Source organism: Artibeus jamaicensis, unplaced genomic scaffold, assembly GCF_021234435.1.
Source record: "Artibeus jamaicensis isolate MK-2021 breed Jamaican fruit bat unplaced genomic scaffold, CSHL_Jam_final contig_1998, whole genome shotgun sequence".
NCBI classification, from domain to species: Eukaryota; Metazoa; Chordata; class Mammalia; order Chiroptera; family Phyllostomidae; genus Artibeus; species Artibeus jamaicensis.
Window position 1 is genome coordinate 11992538 of NW_026521407.1, and position 20359 is coordinate 12012896.

The following is a 20359-nucleotide window of genomic DNA, read 5'->3' on the forward strand; positions in this document are numbered from 1 at the left end:
AATACCCATCGTTCACTTCTGCCCGCCTCCACCCCCTGCCTACTCAGAAGGTGGTCCGAGGTATGCAGACCACCCCCTAGATTTGATGGCTGCCAACAGAGGAAAGACACACACACACACACACAGAAAATGAACGTTGAAAACGGCCCTCTGACCCTGTAGGGATCTAGCGCTGCAGCTTTAAAGCAGAAGAGAACACTGCAGGAAGCAGCCAGGCCGTGCCAGTCTGGTCCAGGTTAACAGACAGAGGCACTCCCCAGCCCACATACCAGAATCAGCTGTCCGGCCTCTGACGTTCCATGATTTCGTCCTGCTTACTTTCTGGTACCCACCCCTGCCCCCAGGGACCTGCAGGCCCACCACATGTGACATTTGTAAATGTACTGGCAGAGTCCCCTAACACCAGGCTTCACAGACCTCCCCCAACTCCCCCCCAACATATGTTTTATGTAGTGTAGCTGGATGGCTCGTGATTTCACCCTTCCTTGTGCTTAATTGAGTTTGGGGAGAACCGACATCCAGTTGCTTCATTTGTTTAGGATGGCTTTTTCCATTCGGGGGGCCCCTGCGCTCATTTTACAGGCGCGTTCCCATCATCTCCAGGCTCCAGTTGGCCAGGACCGGCGTGACATCTCCGCTTTGATGTGTGTGACTGGTGCAGGCCTTAGGGGTAGTGGGGGAAGCTAAGCCTACCAGCGTCTCCGCCTCCATCTGGGCATGGGCTGGGCTCTTGGAAGGCTGGAGAGTCTTTGGTTTCATACTTTATGCATCCCCTGAGCCACTAAGAGCTGAATATGTGCACACAGTTCATGCATTTGTGCACGTCTTCATGATCCTTGTCTAAGCGGCCCAGCCACACTGCCAAGTAGCTTTGAACTTCAGGCCTGGCTTCTACATCCAAGAGGAGGAAGACAACCTGAGGGCCTACCCAAGATGCTGGCTCTACCTCCGCATCCTTCGCTCTCCCAGGCCTGTGTGGCAGGCAGGCGTGAGCCGGGCTGCGGGGTGAGGGGAGTGGGGAATAGATGGAGGGATGATACCAGTTTCACCCAGTGAGAAATATGCAAAACCCTCGAGGTGCTGTGCCTGGGAACAGACCATGAACACCCCCTGCAGAGCTCTCAGTGGCCTGACCAGATCTTGATGTCTACTCCCTCTGATCTTGGCTTGCTGTTCTCTGAAAGGTCCTTGTTGTGATCCTCTTTAAAGAAATATTTTATTTTCAATACAGACACAGCCCTTGACGTAGCAGTAAAAACCATCACCCCTGAGAGACACATGGCTGTGAAGTGTGTTGGTATGTAACTTCCTGTCTTTGCCGAAGTTCAAGGCTTTGTCCCACTGCTCTTTTGGTCCCTCAAGAGGCATTGGAGTCAGGGCAAGGTCAGCTCAGATGGGAGACACCTCCTGGCAATGGGACTGGCTGGTTTGGGAGGGGAGCGCTCGCTGTTCTTCACCCAACAAGAGTTTCTTTGAGAACCTTACTCCCTGCCCCCCACCTTTAAGATGGAAGTCAAATTTTCGGATTCTGCTGTGCAGAGCAGAGAGGTCACTAGGCTCTAATGCATTTACCATTGACTGCCCCTCTTGTAGTGCGTCTATTAGTGAGTAATTTGATTTGTACCTATTCATTTGCAGTCCCTGCAGGAGCCTGGAGCTGGCCCCTGGTATAATTGGTGCTGTCTCTATTTTTACATCATTAGATTAGCCCCGACTCCTGGCCACTTGTTGTCTGCGCTTGTCTGTCCATTTATACAACCTAATGTAACACAAAATTCATTACTGATCACATTACTTTCAACTCTGAAGCCAGCCCTGTGATAAACATTTGGTTAACCCCTTCCTGCCCACGGGAGGGCTGACAGAACAAATGCACTTCCACTCGACAGGCAAATCAATATCTTAATACACCAAAGTGGAATTGCATTTCTAGATTTGTTATTCCTCCTGGAGGAGCAAATGGACAGGCTCCGCAGAGCTGGCGGAATTGAATAATGAATAGAGCCCCGGCACCAGCAGCCAGGCTGCGAGCAAAGCACAAAGGCCCCCGGCATCCGCCCCGCTTTTTCCTCTGGACGGTGGCGGCACCACAGCAATTAACTGAGGCCTGGGCTCCTCAACCCGCCATGGAGCGTGGGGTTGAGGGTGCGGGCTGGGACCCCGATGCCGGCAGCAGAGACCTTGACCCCACCGCCGTTCTCTCTGCTAGCCTTGGCCTGGGACGACTGGACCAAGAGCAGAATTAGTTTCCTCAAAACCTCCTTTACTGATACGAAGGTACCAGGCACGTGGGCCTGGCACTGATGCCACCAAGAAATTAAATTAAATCCATGACCAAGCTGAAGTTTACCATTTGGAACCAAATGCACAAAATGATTCCTCGTTAGAGCCAGGTCAGCGGCGCTGGGCGTGGCTGGTTCCCACCAGCGCCTGTGTGAGCGCCTGTCCCTGTGTGAGCGTTCTTCGGCACGGAAGTGCCACGTGCACCACCTGAGTGTGCTCCTAGTCCTGTGGTAGGGTGCCAGTGAGCAGCAGGGCGGACTCTGGCACGGGAGCTGGCCACAGTTCTTAAAGGGACCCCCACACAGCTCTGTTTAATCGAGAAGGTTCTCCCTCACCCTCACCCTGGTTTTGCCCTCCCCAGCCCCTGTTTGTCCCTGGGGAGCATCCACACCCACTGTAAGTCATTAACTCTCGGGACAGTTTGTTTCTGAAGGAAAAATACCCGGACTTATTAAGAGACTCTCATAAAGCCTGTACTACAATAATTAGAAAAATAGGCATAGAGGAAGTAGAATGGAACCCATTACCATGAGAGCCATAAATCCCCAAGTATAAAAACAAGCCGTAAACAAGATACTCAGTTGGGAATGGAAGCTGGAAAAAGCTGCCCATCTCGGGGACGCTTTGGAAGCTGAGAAGATGCACAGGGCTCCCTCTCCCTCCACTCAGGACCGCACCCGGCACCCCGCACCCCGCACCTCGCTGCCCCTTGGTTGGCTCAGAGCCCTCTCAGGCCGGGAGTGACCAGCAGCCCTGAGGACATGGGAACGGGGTCCGAGGGGCCCCCTGAGCTGCTGCTGCTGCTCACAGCCGTCCATTCCTCCAGCGTTTCTCATGCCTCCTCCCCTCCTAGGTTCGTGGTGGGCAGGGGGGAGGCTGCAAGTTGAGATGGCAGAGGTGGGGGTTGTCTCATGCCACCCTGACTGTGGGAAGCTCCATTGCCCACTGAAGGGCTATATACCTGGACCAGAGTTTCCAGAATTATAACTCGAAGTGCTTCCTGCTATGAGGGATGAAGAGGAGGGGGTCTTGGCAGGGTGTTACAAGATACCTCCCGTCAAGGTGGTGGTAGGGGGACACTGGTGTGTCGCTGAGGAGAGTCCAGGTACAGCAGCCGTCCCTGCAGGGCCGCCCGCCTCCCAGCCCACAGTGCACAAACGTGCTCAGTTGTGAGCCCGCTGTTTGGGCCACAGCTGTTAATCCTCTCAGGTGGGTAAGTAGGACGGGAAGGGAGGTAGGGGCCTCTGTGGGTCCCACACGGGGCCCAGCCCAGCAGCTCTAGGACACAGCCGAATCCAGCGGTTGCCTCTGCAGGGCAGGACAGACCAGTGACAGGGAGGAGAGTGTGTCGGCTGGTGGAGGGAGACTTTGATTTCTTAACCTTGATGGAAAGTGGAGAAAGCCACATCTTACCAAACTCTTCCGCTGCATCATAGAGAATTTAATTACGTTTGGACATTTGAATGAGAACCAGATGTGGCTCTGGCCTGTCGGGCGGGCCGCATCTCTCCTGTGGTCTGCAGGCCGCAGTGCCGGCACGGAGCCGGGAGGGCAGCTCGGGAAGACCCGCCTGGGAGCTGGGCGGGGTCAACCGAGCTTCAAGGCTGGACTTTAGGAAATGGGGAGGTCAAGGCCAGCTGCCAGACACCTGGTTCCACGGGAGCGTTTCCAAGCCCTGTCTCTTCATAGCCATGCTGAGTGGGCATGTTTGTGGGGCCCTCCCTGGCACCCAGCCCCGTCCCACATGCAGGCACGCACACGCGCGCGCGCGCACACACACACACACACACACACACAGAAGTGGAGACACAGCATCTAGCCAGGCATCTCTATCACCAAAGAACCAAAGACAGAGCACCATGCTGCCCAGCCCTGAGCCTGCCTTAGATGGTGTTTGCTGAGCCTCTGCACCCAGCGTGGTGCCCAGGACCTGGAGCTGGAAGGGCATCGGGCATTGGGCCCTCCTGCAGGAGGGGCTCTTCTTACTGGGGGCCTCTGCCTGCAGACACACCAGAGACAGGCAGGGGCCGAGTGGGTTCTCCAACCAGGCTGCTACTGCAGTCACAGGGGCTCCTTGCGTGCTCTGCTTCTTAAAGCCCCTTCGCATCCTCTTCCCCGGAGAGCCTCACACACCCAGTGAGGCGGCCAGGGCGGCCCCTCCCCACCTGGTGACAGACAGGGAAGCAGATGAGAAGTGAAGTGACTCGCCCAGGTCATTCAGCACATCTGCGGCAGAACCCGGGCGCGAGCAAATTCTCTGCCTCCTACCATGGTTGCCCCCTTTGCGCCGTCCGCGGGGAGTTTCGGCTCGGAGTCGCTGCTACATCTGGCTGATCGTAAGCATGGCTTCAGCCAGAATTATCAAATACCTCACAACCAGGGAAACGTGAGCCAGGTCTGCTCAGCCTTGGCTGTCCCCATGCGTAATGTGTTGTGACAGGTCGTACTCTGACCGGGTCGGGATTTAAGTTACACGGATGCAGTGGCCCTGAGAAGACCACTGCGCAGGGGTGCTGTTCCGGGTCGTCTGGGTGGGTCATCCTGGATCTTCTCCTTTGAGGCCAAGACTTGGGAGGGTTCAGGTGAAGTGGGGTATGGCCGCACTTCCGGTGCAAGTCCTTCCCCACCTGGGATTGGTGTCCCATCATATCTGCTGTCAGAGGGGCCTGGGAAGCGACTCCAGCTCCCAACCAGGCCCACGTGCCCTCCTGCTAATGCCCTACCTGTGGTCATTGCTCACCGGCTGTTCAAAGGCTGTGACAGGATTGAGCTGGGCGGAGTCACTCTGCCCGGAACTCAGATGCTCTATCCCCACTCCTATCACACACAGAGCCAGGCCCCGTGGGGAGGGGTACAGGATGTGAAGGGACAGTGGTGGGGGTGGAGGGCAGGGAAGGCCATGTGGTCTTGTCCTCATTCTGTGATGGTTCTGGGTCTCAGAACCTGCAGGGGTCAGGATGGAGAGCGGGGCCCGGAGAGCAAGCACCTGTGTGGAAGCATGGTGGGCTGGCGGGCGCCAGCCAGGCAGGAAGGTGCGTGGCTGAGGGACAGCTGCGGCACTCGGGCGAGTCAGGCGCTCCCAGGAACCCTGGTGGAGTGTGCGGGGAGACCACCGGGAGTGGGTGGCATTGACGGGCCAGGGCTCAGTGCCTGGAGACAGCCAGGCCAGCACTCCACTCCCAGATGCCATCAGCCCCAAACAGGATAGCTGATACCTGAATGTGGAGGAGCCTTTTCATCCTCTGCCCCTCAGCTTCCAGAAGCGTCCCTTCTTGCTTCCACAGACTTGCCTGGGAAGGGACAGAAACCCCTGCTGGAGGGACAGGGGATCTTTGGGAAGACCCAGCCCCCACCCTCCCAAGCCCTCTGAGCTGGACAGAGAGGACCCTTCTGGTCTGCTAGTGGCTGTGCAGCCTGAGGTGGCCCTGCAAGGGGAGTGTGGAGCGGTGGGCGGGTGTGTCTGAGTGTGAACGAAGGCAAGGCCTCCCTGCAGGGCCCCCTTAACTGCGGCCCTTCCCTTTTAACTCCGGAAGAGGGCCCTGGGGCTGAGGCAGCTCCAGCCCAGGGTGTGGTCTCCACTGCTCTGCTATCAGGGTTTCTAGAAGCATTCTCAGCCAACTCCATCTCTGCCCGAACAGACCTCTGCCTCGCTTGGCCACACTCTGCAGGAGACAGTGGTCGTTTCGAGGCTCAGGACTGGTGTAAGAAAAGCGGCCCATAGCTGTGTCTACCAGGGCCACCTCCTAGTTGGCACCCGAGCTATCTTTCCAGTTCAGCCCCGGGAAGCTGCCCCCCCCCCCCCGCTCCCGTGCCCTGCATTCCCACCCCCGCCTCCCCAGCCCTTCTCTCTGCAACCCCCAGTTTGCATGGCTGCTCCCAGACCCTGTGGACAGACCCCACTTGGGTCCATTCGCTGAACTTGCCAGAAGTCCTACTGTGGTCCCCTGGCCTCCTCTCCATATATCCCTTCCAGGGAAGATGCTGAAAGTCCCTAACCTCCTAGTCAGAGGACCCCGCCCCCATCCCAACCAACTTTCGAGCCAAGAGCCCTCACAGCAGAAGGGGCTTGGAACTCTGTGTTTGCAGACCTCCCCCGAGCCAGGCACTGGGCAAGGTGGAGCCGTTTGACAAGCTGCTCAGTGCCCCGGGACCGCCTGCTCCCCTGGGTACCGCTGAGCCCAGCCCAAGCCAGGGGGTTAACCACAGGCCCTGCAGATGGGGGAGAGCTGGGAGGTGGACGCAGGGGGGAAAAATCGATGCACGTCAACAGGGTTGGAAATTTATTTTCCAGCTTGGAAGAGGGTATTTACAAAGAGGCAAGGAAGGAAATAAAAAGCTATAAACACATATCTGCCACCTTCCTCCGTGGCCCATTTCTTGATTAAAAAGAATCTTTTGCAAGGCCCAGTGGAGGGCAGGCTGGTGGGGGCCCGGATGCCCCCAGATGCTGGAGGAGACACCTGCTGGGAAGGGAAGATGGGGAGGGACCCCGCGGTGCCACGGATAATCGCAGGCACTAGTACAGCTGCAACAGTAACAGAACTCACATTTGCTGCCTGGAAGCTGTACTTAGCGATGCCATCTACATGCATTATTTAAATTGATTTTTACAACCAGGCTATGAAACAGACCTTGTTACCCTCACAGGCAGGAAACTGAGGCACAGGCATGTTGAGTAACTTGCTTAAAGTCTCCAAGGGGGCAGTGGGCAGGGGCAGGGAGGGGTGGAGGGCGGGGCCCACTGGAGCTTGTGCTCATCCACTGCAGCAAACTGCCTCCCCAACCTGGGCGACCTCCACCCCCTCCTCGTTTCTCAGGCCCTTAATGGACGTGGGGGCATTCTCCCTTCTCACTGGCAAAGCTGGCGTGCTGTGGGCACAGGGCAAGACTGGGCCCTGAGGTCTAATCCTACTCCCACCGGGCCACTTGGGTGGTTAGCTTGGGACGGGGGTGTGTGGCTGCAGCCAGGGCCCAATAAAGTGCTCTGCTAATCCCTTTAATGAGCAGCGGGGTGAGGCTCTAAGTGCGCAGAGCAGGGTGGCTGTGGCTGCTGAGCACACCAGCGGGGCCAGCAGTAGGTGCTGCTCGGATGGTGCTGGGCGAAGTGTCCCTGTTCAGCCTGGAGGCTGAGCCGGGGGTCCCAGGGGCCTGCTTCCACACACACACACACACACACACACACACACACACACACACACACACAGCACTGCCCTCACAGACCCCTCCACGTCCCAGAAACAGACCTCCTTCTGGGTCCTGAGACTTGGGCTCTCCACAGAGACCCCCACCACCAGAAGCCAGAGGGCTCCCCTCCGGTCTCTAGCCATCTGCCTCTACTGCCATGCAGCCTGCAGGAGGCCAGGAGGTGAAGCCCGAGTAGGACTTCACTTGTGACCGTCCGCTGGGGTCTCCTGCCCAGCTCTCCCCAAGGCTCACTTAGGCCCTGTGCTCAGCATTTCCCCCTCCCCGAGTATTTGGGGACCATGATGCTTATTAAGTGACTGACTCATGAAAAGAGGCCTCCATTCAGTCTATCCCCAGAAGCCCCTGCCTTGCAGGTGTAGGGTGGCCCTGAGGGAGGGAAAGGTCTGCCCCCAGGGGAGAGCACAGCCCCAGGGAAAACTCCAAGGGTGAAGCAGACGGGGGCCAGCACTCCAGAGGTGCAGGCCCAGGTGGAGCCCTCCCTGCCCGCCAGCGCCCACCCCAGCTCCGGAAGCCAGGGTCCAGCACAGTGCCCACCGTGGGATGGGGGAGAGGGGTGATGACGGCCTGAACTGCCGCAGACTGGTTCCCTCATTCTGGACAGCCCAGCCCAGGAGTGGGGCAGTGTGTGTGGGCAGCCTTGCTCCCACCTCCACGCCCAGACTGAGAATGACTTCTCCCTGGATCGGCCTTGGTGTGTGTGCCCAGGTAGTCAGGGTCACCTCTCCCTAACAAGGTCGGCCACCTCTCTGACACCTTTGAATCTGGCCAGGCACCATGCAGAGCCAGGCCGCATGAGGACTGAGCTTTCCTGTTCCTTGGCTTATTTCACGAGCGCCAAGGCCCCCTCTTTTCAGTTGCTACTCATTCCATTGTTACCCCAGTCCTGCGGCTTGCCCATCCTGGCCCATGGCCTAGCAGACCCATTTCCAACGAGGGCCAGCAGGGGACGGGTGAACACAGCCAGCGGTGGCCTTGGGGGCCAGTCTGAGTGGTGCCCAGAGTTGCCGCCATGTCCATCCTGGGTCTGCACCAGCAGCGGCTGTCTCTCGTGGGGACAGTGTACCTGGGGCCAGTGGCCTCCTACTCTTCCTTGGTTTTGCCATCTGCCAGGCAGGGAGGCCAGCAACTGCCGCCTGGGTGCACGGCGATACCGGAGGATGTGAGGTCCAGCCACTTACCTGGGAGCTACTGCTCAACCCCTGCCTTGCTGTGAGGCCTGGCCACAGCCTCCTTCAGAGCTGGCTTTTTTCCACTGGCCAGAATCGACATCCTTCTGAGTGGGGACCCTGCTGGCGATGCGTTCTCAGGTCCCCACCACGGAGCCCCCAGCTCTCTCTCCTGCAGCCCCAGCAGGTTTCTGGTGGGCTTTCCTCACGAGTCCACCTCAGCCGCAGGAAAGCCACCCAGACCTGGGAGTCTCAGGAGGGGAAAGAAGGGGGGGCCACTGAGTCAGGCGCCACAGTGGGCCCAGAAAACTCTACAGCCCGTCTGTCCCCTCACCTGGCAACCCGCCTGCATGGGGCACCGTCTGGCACTGCGTGGGCCAAAGGCCCCTTCTCTCCCCTTCCCTCAGCTGCTCCCTGCACTCCGTGTGCGGCTCCTCTCCCCCCGGCGCTGAAGGGGGTCTCGGCTCTGTCACAAACAGTTCCATCCCTGAGACCCCCCCAGTCTGATTGGTCCCCACCCCCCGCCACATGCATGTCACTGTCCTCCTTGACTTCAGAATTCTGCCGAAAGCTTACCCTCCTCCCAGAGTAACGCCCACACCTCCGTGCGCCCCTCCACCTGCTTGCAGAGATTGGTGTACTTCTTGATCGTTGTCCATATATTCTCCAAAAAGATTCCTCAATGCTTTTCTTTTCACAAGGGAAAAAAAAAGGAAAAAAAAAACAATGCCAACAGCCCAGCGTCCGCGAGCAACCCAACAGTAACAGAGCATGTGCTCGGGATGGAGGAAGGTAAGGCCACACGTTTCCATTTGCCGCTTGCTGCTCGGGCTGGGCGGCCGGGGTGCCTCCGGGGGGCGCGCGCACCGCTCCTCTGTGTCCACACGCGCGCGCGCGCTCCTGTGTCTCAGTGAGGAGAAGAGGAAGGGGGTTGACAGAGGCTGTAGAAAAGCGGCCGGGACCAGCCAGGCCCCTGGCCTTGTACTAGTAGTTCATGCTGAGGAAACCGCCCCTCCTCTCCTTGCCACATCATTCACTCACTCACTCATTCATTCTAGCAGTGTTCTCTGCACACCAGCTCTTTCCCAGGCTCTGTGGTTGGCCCTGGGGACACAGAGATGAGGCACACAGCAGGCCCCCCAAGGTCCCCCGCCTGGATGGGGACGTGCATGTGAGCAGACAGTGCCCCCTGTGTTGAGGGTCTGTGGCAGGAGCCAGTACAGAGAGCAGCGAAGCCGGCCGGCTCTGCCAGGGCCGCAGGACAGGCTCACAGCGCAGTGGACTCTGCTGAGCTTCGGAAGATGAGTGGGTGTTCTGGGGGTGTTCCCGGAGAATGTCATGGGCACAGGCCCAGGGACCTGACCTAAAGCAGCCTAGAGATCTAAACACCACTCGAGTTCATTACCTTGGTTCCTCGTGCAGTGACAAGTGATATTAGTGAGGTGGGTCTGGGGCAGGTCCTGGAAGGCATTTATAGTGCCGGGAGTTTAGACCTTATCCTGGGGACCGTTAGGAGTCAGCGGTTTTTACTCAGAGGGAAAGCAAGATGAGGTTTGCACTACAGACGGACCACTCTGGCTTTGGTGTGGTGGGGAGGTGCAGAGGGGGGTCTGGGGGTCAGGTGGTTGATGGGGAGCCTTGAAGTTACCCAGCTGGGAAATGCAGGCCTAACCAGGCGGTGGCAGTAAGAATGGAGAGGAGGGAAGAGGCTGCGGAGACACACGGGAGGCGAATCCAGGAGAGCGTGGGCACCGTGGGGCGCGGGGCCAGGCGCAGCCTGCCCATTCCCATCCTGCCCGGGCCCGACTGGCGCAGGGGAAACGTGAGCAGGGCAGCTCGGGCTTCACCTGGCCCCCAAGGGCTGCAAACTCATCTCGTCCCTGCCCTGTTGTCGCTCAAGGGGCAAAGGCGCATCCGCTCAGACTCGTGGGGTGGGGTCACAGAGGCTGCTGGTGGGGTGGCTGGGGCCTGCGCCCAGGGCAGTGGGGGTGCCGTGCTCGGACCCGGGTCCCGTCTCCTCGGCTTCCTTGGCAATGTGGGTGTGTTGGTGGCACTTTGCATCAAGAACGCTGGGCCTGTCTCCCAGCTTTGGAAAGGGGCCAGCCTCCCCATTCCAGTGGCCTTCCCTGCTCCTTCACCTGGGGCTTTCTTCCTTGGGCCTGGTGTCCAGACCCTAAAGGAAGCCCCTGCTTTTCTTGCTACTTACTGCCCCACCTCCTCTCCCCTGCCCTCCTGGCCCTGCTGTCAGCGCCCCCTAGTGCTGGGATGGCCGTGCATGAGGGGCAGGGCCCTCAGAGATCTCTCTGACTCCTCTGCTTGCTTGTGGGGAAAGAGCAATGGAGTGAGCTTTCTTGGAGTCTGAAGCTTCCTCATAGAAATCCTGGGGTCTGTTCTCTGCTTTCCTCTCCTCGCCCTCTCTTGGCACAAGGGCCAATACTTCCAAATTAGGGTAAGACTGAAGAATGACCAAGGAAGAAGGGAGCCCACATGGTGATCTTGTTTTCTGTCCATATCTAAATTGCCCTTACTCCTCCCAGGATCAGGCCCCACGGGGTGGCCAGTCGCTCTTGGAGACCAGAGACCACGGTCAGGCCCACAGCCTGTGTCCACAGTCCCCTGCCCACACGCCCCCATCTGTTGAGAGGTTCCGGGTCGAACCCTGAGGGCCCCTCCCATCTGGGCCCAGGAGCCTGCTCTGAAGGAGCTGCACCAACTCCCCCACCCCGGCTGCTGCTGTTGGGTGGCCTCTGTGCTTCCTGGGTAGCCTGTAGTGAGTGGGGATCACTGGTCAGTTCCTGGCTGGCCAGCAACGGCCCGCCCAGGCATAAAGGCTGTGAGCCACTCCGTAGCCAAAGCCAGCTGTGCGGCATGCGTGTGGGGGCAGGGGCCTGGGAGTGGGCGTGGGCTGAAGATAAAGGTCTCAAGCCAGACCAGATGGGTGGAGCATTTGGACATGCCTCGCTGTTTCAGATGACCACTTTGAGGTCCTGGGCTCCGAGGCAGACAAGCGAGACCCCTTCAGTCCAAGACAGGTGTGCCTGTGGACCCCTACATCTTGGTTTGGGGCAAACCCTGGATTCTGCCCAGGGATGCGTATGACCAGGCCTCAGAGCCCACTCTGCAGGACTGAAGGAGACAGGGACTGGCCACTTTCAAAAAGCCGAGAAATAATTCCTCTTTCCTTTCACTCAACCTCCAGGGAAGTCTATTCGTAACCTACCACCCCAGTACCTTTCTTAGGTCAAGAGAGGTTGGGCAGCTAAGGAAGGTGCCCACAGCTGAATGAGTTGGAACCAGTTGCTGTACCCAAGACGGCAGTGTGGCTGTGCCAGGCAGGGCCAGGGAAGAGGTGGAGGAGGGGCCGGGAGCCCCCCTGCCTGCTTTGGGGGCACAGGTTGCCTCTGAGCATGTGCCTTGTGGGGGGGGGGCTCCAGGAGACCTGGGGGCTGAGCAGAAGGAAGAAAGGTGGCACTCCAGGCAGGCAGGACCCTCTCTCTGTGGGACTGGCCCCTCTCAGAGCAGGCACTCCCGCCTGCCGGGAAACAGGACACCGTGCAGGAGGGGCCAATGGTGAACCAGGGCCTGGACAGCAGGCAGCTTGTGCGGGTGAGGATGAGTGAGCAAGCGAGTGGCAAGCCAGGGTGAAGCTCTGCAGCGGGGGAGGAGAGGTGGGGACAGGCCAGGCAGGGAAGCAGCAGTCCTTCTTGTGTCCTGGCCCCTCACCTCCTGCCTGACCTGTAGACCCAGGCCGGGAGCCACTCGTGGAGTTGCAGGGACAGGCGGGGACAGGCTGGCTGTGCACGAGTGTGTGTGCAGGCGTGGGCACGTGTCCACCGCGTGGTCCAGACAAGTCATCAGGGTGGCCTACTTCTGGCTTAAAGGGGTTCCCACAGTGAGGGAACAATGGAGCCCGCCAGCCAAGGGAGCCCCTCCCTCCCCCGCTGAGGCTCCCCGTGACCTGAACTGCCACCTGTCCTGTGTGGGGAGCATGTGGGGACCCCCCTGCGACAGATGTAAATGGACCCTGATGGGTACCTGCAGACGGGCAGCCGAGCCCAGGGTGTGCCCCTCCCGCCCCAGATGGCACTCTGACCGGGCCTGGGCCTCTTCTTGTCTTGCAGAACTACAGCGAGAGGGAAGCATCGAGACTCTGAGTAACAGCTCGGGTTCCACAAGCGGCAGCATCCCAAGAAACTTTGATGGCTACCGGTCTCCACTGCCCACCAATGAGAGTCAGCCCCTCAGCCTCTTTCCCACCAGCTTCTCGTAGGTACCAGCTACCTGCCTCCCACCAGCCAGCCCACCCGCCTGCTGGAGAAAGAAGGAAAAGCACCCCTCCGGCCTTCCCCTTCAGTCTCTGCTCCTCTTTCACCAAGCACCTTCCCCAAGCTTAGTGACCACAGCCACCCACCCTCCCTGGATTGAGAAGAGACCCTTCTCCAAAGCACCTCGGTGCACTCTGACCCTGTGGGCAGGGCTGTGGCCGAAAGAGACTGCAGAAGCTCCGTCCCCTCCTCTGTTCACACACGATGTCCTGCATTGGATCCGCTTTTGTATTTTCTGACCATACCCCCGGGGGGCCACCTGCGGAGAGGGTGGATGGCCTGGCCAGGCATTCCGGCCCTGAGGGGCCCACCCCAGCCCACTCCTGGCTGTGGCTCGCACGGCCCAGCTTCCCTGCGTGAACTGAGGCCCAGAGTATTAAGGAAAGAAAAAGAAAGGAGATGCCCCCTTCCTCTTTTCTTTCCCCTTTGGCTCAAGGGAAGGATTTATCTTTCTAGTTTGTAAGCCCTTTTACCCTGGTCCTGAACTGTTCAGGGAAGGAAACTGTGGTTACCAAGGCCTTGTCAAAAAGTGCACGTCCTGTCCAATAAACCACACTGCTGTCGGCGTCCCTCCCTGAGTTGCTGGGGTCGGGGTCCTCTCCAAGTGCCAAGCAGGTCCTGTGGGCCCGACCACGCGTCCCCGCTTCCAACACGTGCAGCCCCAACATATGTAGCCTAGGGGGAGGCGTCGGGGGGGACAGGAAGGAAAAGGAGAATGTCTGCTTTGGAATTTGGAGGAGGCCTGGTTTAAATCCATTCTCCAACCTTCATGCCTGTTCCAGAGCCAGTGAGCTCTGGGGCCACTGCAGACCCAACACTCCTTGGCTGAGGCAGGGCCAGGTGTGTGCTGCTGGGCTGCTCTGCAGGGCGGGGGCAACCTGAGGAGGACTCTGGCCTTATCATCAGGGCAAGGCACCTTGTGATGGCCTCTCTTTTCAAGGTTAGAAGGTGGAAGGACAGTCAGGTGAACGTGGGTCTCATGAACCCTGGCAGGAACCTTTGTTCCCCCTCCTGTTCCCAATTCTGGACCTAAAGTGAAGGGCAGGAAGGAGACAGGAGCAGGCGAGCAAAAATCGGTGTTGAGCAGGAAGGAGAATAATGCTAACCCTTGTCCCCACTTCCCTGAGACCCCGGAAAGGCCTGGGAGGGTCAAAGGAAACCCACTGAGCCAGGTGTGGTTTGGGATGAAGTTTAATGTAACCGCTGCAGCAGAGTTGAGTTCACAAACAAGCAGACCTCCCCACCCAACTGTCCAGCGGGAGCTGGGGCAGCGCCTGGAGCCCCCACCCCTTCACACGCACCCCATCCAATCCTGGCACCCAAGACGAGATTTAATCTTCAGTTCTCTTCACCTGATCAGTTGGGCATGTTAGAAGGGGGACCTGAATGGCACTAGGTTCTGTAGGCCCTGCATAGGGTGGCTAAAGCCAGTCCCTCCTGCCTGGGAACCTGTAGGGTGAGAAATCACATGGCAGAGTGAGGCATGCTGGAAGGTCAGGAGGCCTGGGTGAAGCTGGCGGGGCTGCTGGAGGAGCAGCAGCGTCTCCCCACTGCAGCTGAATTGGAGACATTGATGGGCCGCAGTCTCCACCCCCAGCCAGAGCACTGTTTCAGTCAGAAGGGGAGGGGAGGGGAGGCGCCCCGAGGCTGCCCTGCACGCTGCCCACAGGCTGGCTCCCTAGGGATGAGTCCAGAGCTCTAGGAAGGGTGAACCCCTCTGAACCCACCCTAGGGCACGTGGATGGGGCAAAAATGGAGAGCCAGGAGCTCTCTCCAACCACGCAGGGAACTGGCTGGCAGCTTAGAGTCAGGAGTCCTCCCTGGCTCAGCCCTTTCCCTCCAGGGGGTGCAAACAGCTGCGGCCTCCTCCAGTCAGGGAAAGTGGTGGGTGTAGGGCTGGACTTGCCGGCTGAGCCTGCAGGACAATCTGGTTATTCATCTGCTCACAGCCAGGGCAACCCTTTGAGTATGTGGGGGGAGGGGGAGGATAAGAGAGGCCAGATAAGCTGGCCCCATGGCGGCTGCCACTGGAGCTGGGGTTATCAGAGAGGCATTGGGCCTGGCCCCCGACTAATTGGGGAGGTTATGGACCCTGCCACAGCCTGTAATCAGCTGGAAGTGAGAGCTGGGCCCCAGAGTGGGGGGCCTTCCTGCCCACTGGCCGTGGAGCAGCCAGCCTCCTAGCCTCCAGAGACAACACCCAGGGCAGTCTCTGCCTCACCCCCAGCAAACCTCCAAGATGGCATCACCTAGGAGGCCAACAGAACGTGCATCTAATTGTAGCCTCACCCCATGCATGACCTTGAGGAAGCCACATGACCTCACTGATTCTCACAGCACTAACTACCTGCTCAACAGGCAAATTGCTATGGACTTTCAGTTTGATGGAGGGGTCTTCATGGTCTTTAAGGAGGCTGATTGATGGGAGCTGCATGGCAGCTCCAGGAGGGAGGGCACTGTCTGGGATCCATGTGGGAAAGGGCCCAGTGGTCCCAGGCAGATTCAGGCACACAGTGCCCCGTCAAACACTGTGTCCACCCCTCTGGAAGCAAGTGGGGGCCAGAGCAGGCAGCTGCCAGTCTGGGATTGGAACTGGCTTCTCAGTGCTGATTTTTCTGATTTTTGCATGTCAGAGAATCTCCAAACTGGGAGGTCCCTAAAAGAGCACTGTTTGGTCCTCCTGTTGCAGAGGAGAAGAGTAAGCCCCAGAGCAGGCCCAGGCCTTGCCCGAGGTCACAAAGTCACACAGCTGTTCTGCTGATGCCTCCTTGCTGCCTCACATGCCCTGGCCGGTTTCCTTAAAGAACCCCATTCTGTGCTGACCTGAGCCCTCTTCCAGATCCAAGACTGCTCAGCCCTGTCCCCTAGCCCTAAGAGCTTCCAGCTCCTGCCCCTGACTGACTTTGAAGCTACTCCCTTGTCCCTGAGTGACGAGGAAGGCAACCCCCTTCCTGCAGACCTAGAGGTGGAAACTCTAGGAGCCAAGGAAGAGAGCATCCTGAATGCCTTGCATTCATAACAAGAGCCCAGCCTGAGGGCGGGGCCCTGAGTCTCAATCCTGCCTTACAGCAAGAGCAGGGGTAGCTTCAGGGGGAGCAACAACATTAGCGCCTTGCTCTCCGTGAAGATCCCAGAGTTTCTGCACCGGTAGCTGTGTGGCCTTGGGCGACTTACTGTACCTCTGGGCTTCGGGGCCCTCTGTAAAGGAGGGGTAGGGAACACGCCCTGTGGAAGAGCTACTAGGCCAAGGCAGGCCAGGAGGAAGCTGCAGGGCAAAAGGGCAAAAGGTTGGTTTGAGGCCAGAGGCTGATTGGACCGCCAGGTAGCGCTTCTGGGGGGAGAGGGACAGCGGGTGCGGCGCAGCTGGAGCCCAGAACCCGGGGCGCTGCCTGGGAAGCTGCCCCTGGCCGCTCCCTGCAGAAGCGTTTTTGAAAGCAAAGCAGGAGCCCAGTGAGCACGCAGCGCTGACCAGCCCCGCCCTCTCCAAGCAGGTGGACTGGTCCTGGGGGTCCTTTCAGCGCTTTGCCCGCTTTCTTACGCCACAAGGCAACAGGGCCTGTTCACACCGCATGACCTCAGACACCCACACCCGTGATCTCACACCCCTGCACGTCCACGCACACGCAGGTTCGAAGATGTGCATTTCACTTTTGACAACCCCGAGTCACTACAGGACAGCTGGGGCCCGCAGACCCCGACTCCGCCGCAGTGAAACGTCTGGAGATCCCGGGGTTACGGGACCCCAGACCTCCGGGGAGGTCGTTCAAAGTCCGGCGGGGACACGTCCTCAGTTGCGGGCTCAGGTGCAGCGCGACACCCCTCGCGAGGGCCAAGTCTGTCCCGGGCCGAGCGGCCAGGCTGGGGCCTCGCCTTCGCGTCCGCCCGGAAGATTGGGCCGCACAGGCAGTGGCTGCCGGGACCCAATCGGAAGACGTGGCCCCGCCGCCTCCCCCGCCGCGAGCCCGGTCCCAGCCACTTGGCCCGACCCCGCACCGGGTAATTGGGTCGGGAGGGAGGCGACGGGCGGGCGGCGACTCCAGGGAGACTACGCGCCTGTCAGCCGCAATTTGTCTAAGTGGACGGGACTGGCCGGGCCGCAGCGGGCCGGGGTCATCCAGGCCGCGGCCCCCACCCCAGCCAGACCCCGGACGGCGGGGGAGCTGAACGGGGCTGGCTGGCGCCAAGGCTCCGGGAGGCGCGGGTCCGGCCTAACGGCCGGGGCTGGGGAGCAACTGTGAGTCCGCTCTCGCCCCTACACGCACACGACACGCTGAGACCCGGACGGCACCACCAGGGCTGGTGACAACCTCGGGGCCACACGCGCCACCAGAGCTCAGCCCCGGCGCACTCGCAGGCGGCTGTGCACTCACACCAGCCTCACGCCAGCACCCGGTTACCCGGGCGCACGTCCCTCCTGCCCCAAGGCCACGCATCCTCCGGCCGGCCGTGCAGGCGCAGGCAAATGCACTCCAGTCACACATTAAAGGCACTGGCGGGGACCCAGCCGGGGAAGGGCCTGGCAGTGTCCTCTGACCCCACAAAAGGCTAAAGGGCCCAGGGCAGATGGGCAACCCAGCCGGCTCCGGACCGCGGCACCACCCGGCCCGGGCCGCCCTGGCCCGGTCTCGCCAATGACCGTGCGCGGGGCGCGCTGAGCGCGCGCAAAGGAAGGGAGGCGGGGACGCCCGCGCCCGCCCGACGCCGGGGCCGCGGAGAGCTGGGGGAGGGAGGGGCGGCTGAGCGCGCGTCCCCCACCCGTCTGCGGGGCTCGGCCGATGCGAAGTGACAGGGGCCGGAGCTTTGTTGTGGAGCCTCGGCCGCCTGGCGCCAGCCGCCCCCGCCCGTGCCCTCCCCCTGCAGCCCTGGGCGGCTCGCGAGGCGCCCCCCGGGGCCTCTTAAAGAGACACGCACTCTCTGCCCTGGGGACCCCCCAGAGGCGCCTGTTCCCGGAGGAGGAACGGGGCAGACCCAGGTGGGGGAGGGGCGGCCGGGCGCCGGAGCCGCGCAGGGCGCCGCTCAGAGGCCGCCGGAGCTTCCCCAGAGCGGGTTTCGATGAGCCAAGGATGTTCCTCGCGGGAGTGTGGCCGGGGTTTGGGGGGTAGATTCAGAATCTTGAGAGTGGCTGGAGCAGAACCTTGGGTTCGCTGCGGGCGGCAGGACAGGACAGACGGCGGGGGCTGCCCAGAAAGAGCCTGTGGCCGCCGCAGGACAGGTCCGAGGGCCAGTTCCTGTGTCTAGGTGGGGTCGTGGTCCCCAAATGCAACCGCTGCACCGCCGCCACCGCGTGTCTTGGGCAAATAACGCAGGCAAGTGTGTATCAAACTCCCTGGGCCTTAAACCCCTGGACCAGCTACGGACCTTGCCCAGGAAAATGTTCAAATTGCACACAGTTAGGTGTACACACATTCTTAGAAGTACGAAGGAACGTGCACACACACGACTTTGCAAATGTAGTCACGGATTCCCAGGCCTCTGCCCGGACTCCCGGCTAAGGATCGCTGCCCTGTCTACTCTCTGGTCACCTGGCCGGTGGCGCACATCCTTCCCCGAGGGCCCCCTCCCGCCTGAGACGGAGCCCGCAGGCTCTGCCCGAGCGAAGCCGCACCGGAGCCCCACGCGGCCCCGCAGAGCGGAGTCGGAGGCTCGTTCGGGGCAGAGAGAAGGCGCCAAGTGAGGAGCGACCCACCGGGGAGCGAGGTGCTGAAGAAAAGCCCTGTGGGAGCTGCGCCCGTTTAAACGCTGGGCAGGGGGAGTTCCGGGGCCGCATCGGAAAAACGGGAAAAATGGAGACAGCTCCAGCGGGGCCCGAACTCGAACTGCCCGGGGCGCTCAGGCTTGACCTTCCGGGCCTGAGTGCACGGCCACCAGGCGCCCAGAGACCGAGCGCGCGGCGGACGGGCAGGTGGCCGGGACGCCGCCCGGTGCGGGCTGCACGCGACCACCGCGCGGGCGCACGGCCCGCTCGGCTCGCCCGCACTCGCACTGGTTGTGCCGGCAGGAGTGTCGCGCACGTCTAGTAGTGAGTGGTCCGTCTCGTCCTTCGGAAGGCGACAGCCAGGCATCTGTCTGAGTGTCGGCGCCCGAGCGCGATTCGAGCAGGTGTGTGGCCGCTTCCGTCTCTAGGTTCCGCCTTAAACTGCCGCCCCGCTGCGCACAGAGGGCACCGCCGCCCAGGGGTGTGTAACACGCACACACGCACACGCGGGGTGAGAGGAACGCCGGGGCTGCGGCGCCGCGAGGGCTGCACGGGAAGAGTGGGTTCAGCCCCGGGCGGTGGGGGGCTCGGCCACAGCGGCGCGCAGCCCTCCCGCCCCCACTGCCCGGCGCTGGAGGACGTGGGCGACACGCGCCCGCGAAAGCCGGAGCCTCCGGGAACGCGGCGGAGGGCGCCAGTGTCCAGGGCGTGGGAGACTCGCGCCTCCCGTACCGGGTGCGGCGAAAATCCGCGGGGTTGCGGGTCAGGAGTCTGGGGGCCCAGGACCAGCCCGCGCGGTGCCGCCGGGCGGAAGGCGGCCTCCCGCCCCAGCCCCGAGGATCCGCTCTCCCGGCCCTGGGAGGCACGGGGCTGGGTCGGGACGCGGACCGACGTCGGGTCGAGTTCGGGGCTTGCCCGGGGCTCCAGGTTCTGCAGAGGCTTCACCAAGGGTGGGCGCGGGCTGGGGGTCCCCGCGTTTCCCGAGGGCCAGGCCCGGAGCCCGCTCCCGCCCACGCCGGCCCCACCGGGGCGCTGCCACCGCTCCACTCACCGGCTCCCGACACCTGGGTTCCGCTCCGGGACCTCCGCCGCCCGCGCCTCCCGATTCGCCCGCCCACCGGCCTGTCTCCCCAGCGCCCGCAGTTTCCCCCCGGAGAGCAGGGGACGGGGCAGCGCCGCGGCCGGGAGCGGGGTCGGAGGCCAAAGTGGGGCGCGGGCCAGAGCGTCCGGGCTGCCGGGCGCGGGAGGAGGGCGCCCCCTCTCCTCTCGGGACCGTGTCAATGCTTTGCACTTGGGGCTGGCGTGCGGCTGGGGGTCCTTTCCCGGGGCCCGGAGACCCGGGCGCCCCCCGCCCCAGGCCCGTTCCGCGGGTCCGGTCCGCCCGCCGGCTTCCCAGTCCGGGCGCAGGAAGCCTCCGGCACCGGCGCAGGGTGGGGGCCCGGGCAGGGGGAGGGGTCTCGGGGCTCGCTGGCCCGTCATTGGTTAATATTTTATTCTGTTGACATGTTTTCTTACTGCTGAGGCTTCCGACACCTTCTCCCCGGCCCCCCCTCCCGGCCGGAGCTTGGCCTGAGCTGTCAAAACCCCGCCCCCGGAGACCCACAATTGGTCCAAAAAGCGTAAAATCAGCAATCAAGGGGGGCCTGGCTCGTTAGCGCAGGGGATCCGAGCAGGGCAGGACATGT

General features: G+C 61.2%; 1 protein-coding gene across 9 annotated transcripts in view; it reads left to right on the plus strand.

The window, feature by feature from the left end:
* BCAS3 (BCAS3 microtubule associated cell migration factor) overlaps positions 1 to 13548 on the plus strand; it is a 493516-nt gene extending 479968 nt beyond the window's left edge. For 4 of the 9 annotated variants that reach the window (XM_053655011.1, XM_053655008.1, XM_053655021.1 and 1 more), the window contains 2 exons: positions 1232 to 1297; positions 12776 to 13548. In XM_053655011.1, coding sequence (XP_053510986.1) covers positions 1232 to 1297; positions 12776 to 12924 — 215 coding nt within the window. In that variant the 3' untranslated portion in view covers positions 12925 to 13548. Of the gene's footprint in view, positions 1 to 1231; positions 1298 to 9355; positions 9447 to 12775 lie in introns of all 9 variants that reach the window. The other 5 variants (XM_053655041.1, XM_053655035.1, XM_053655033.1 and 2 more) reach the window with 3 other exon arrangements.
* Positions 13549 to 20359: the final 6811 nt, after the last annotated feature.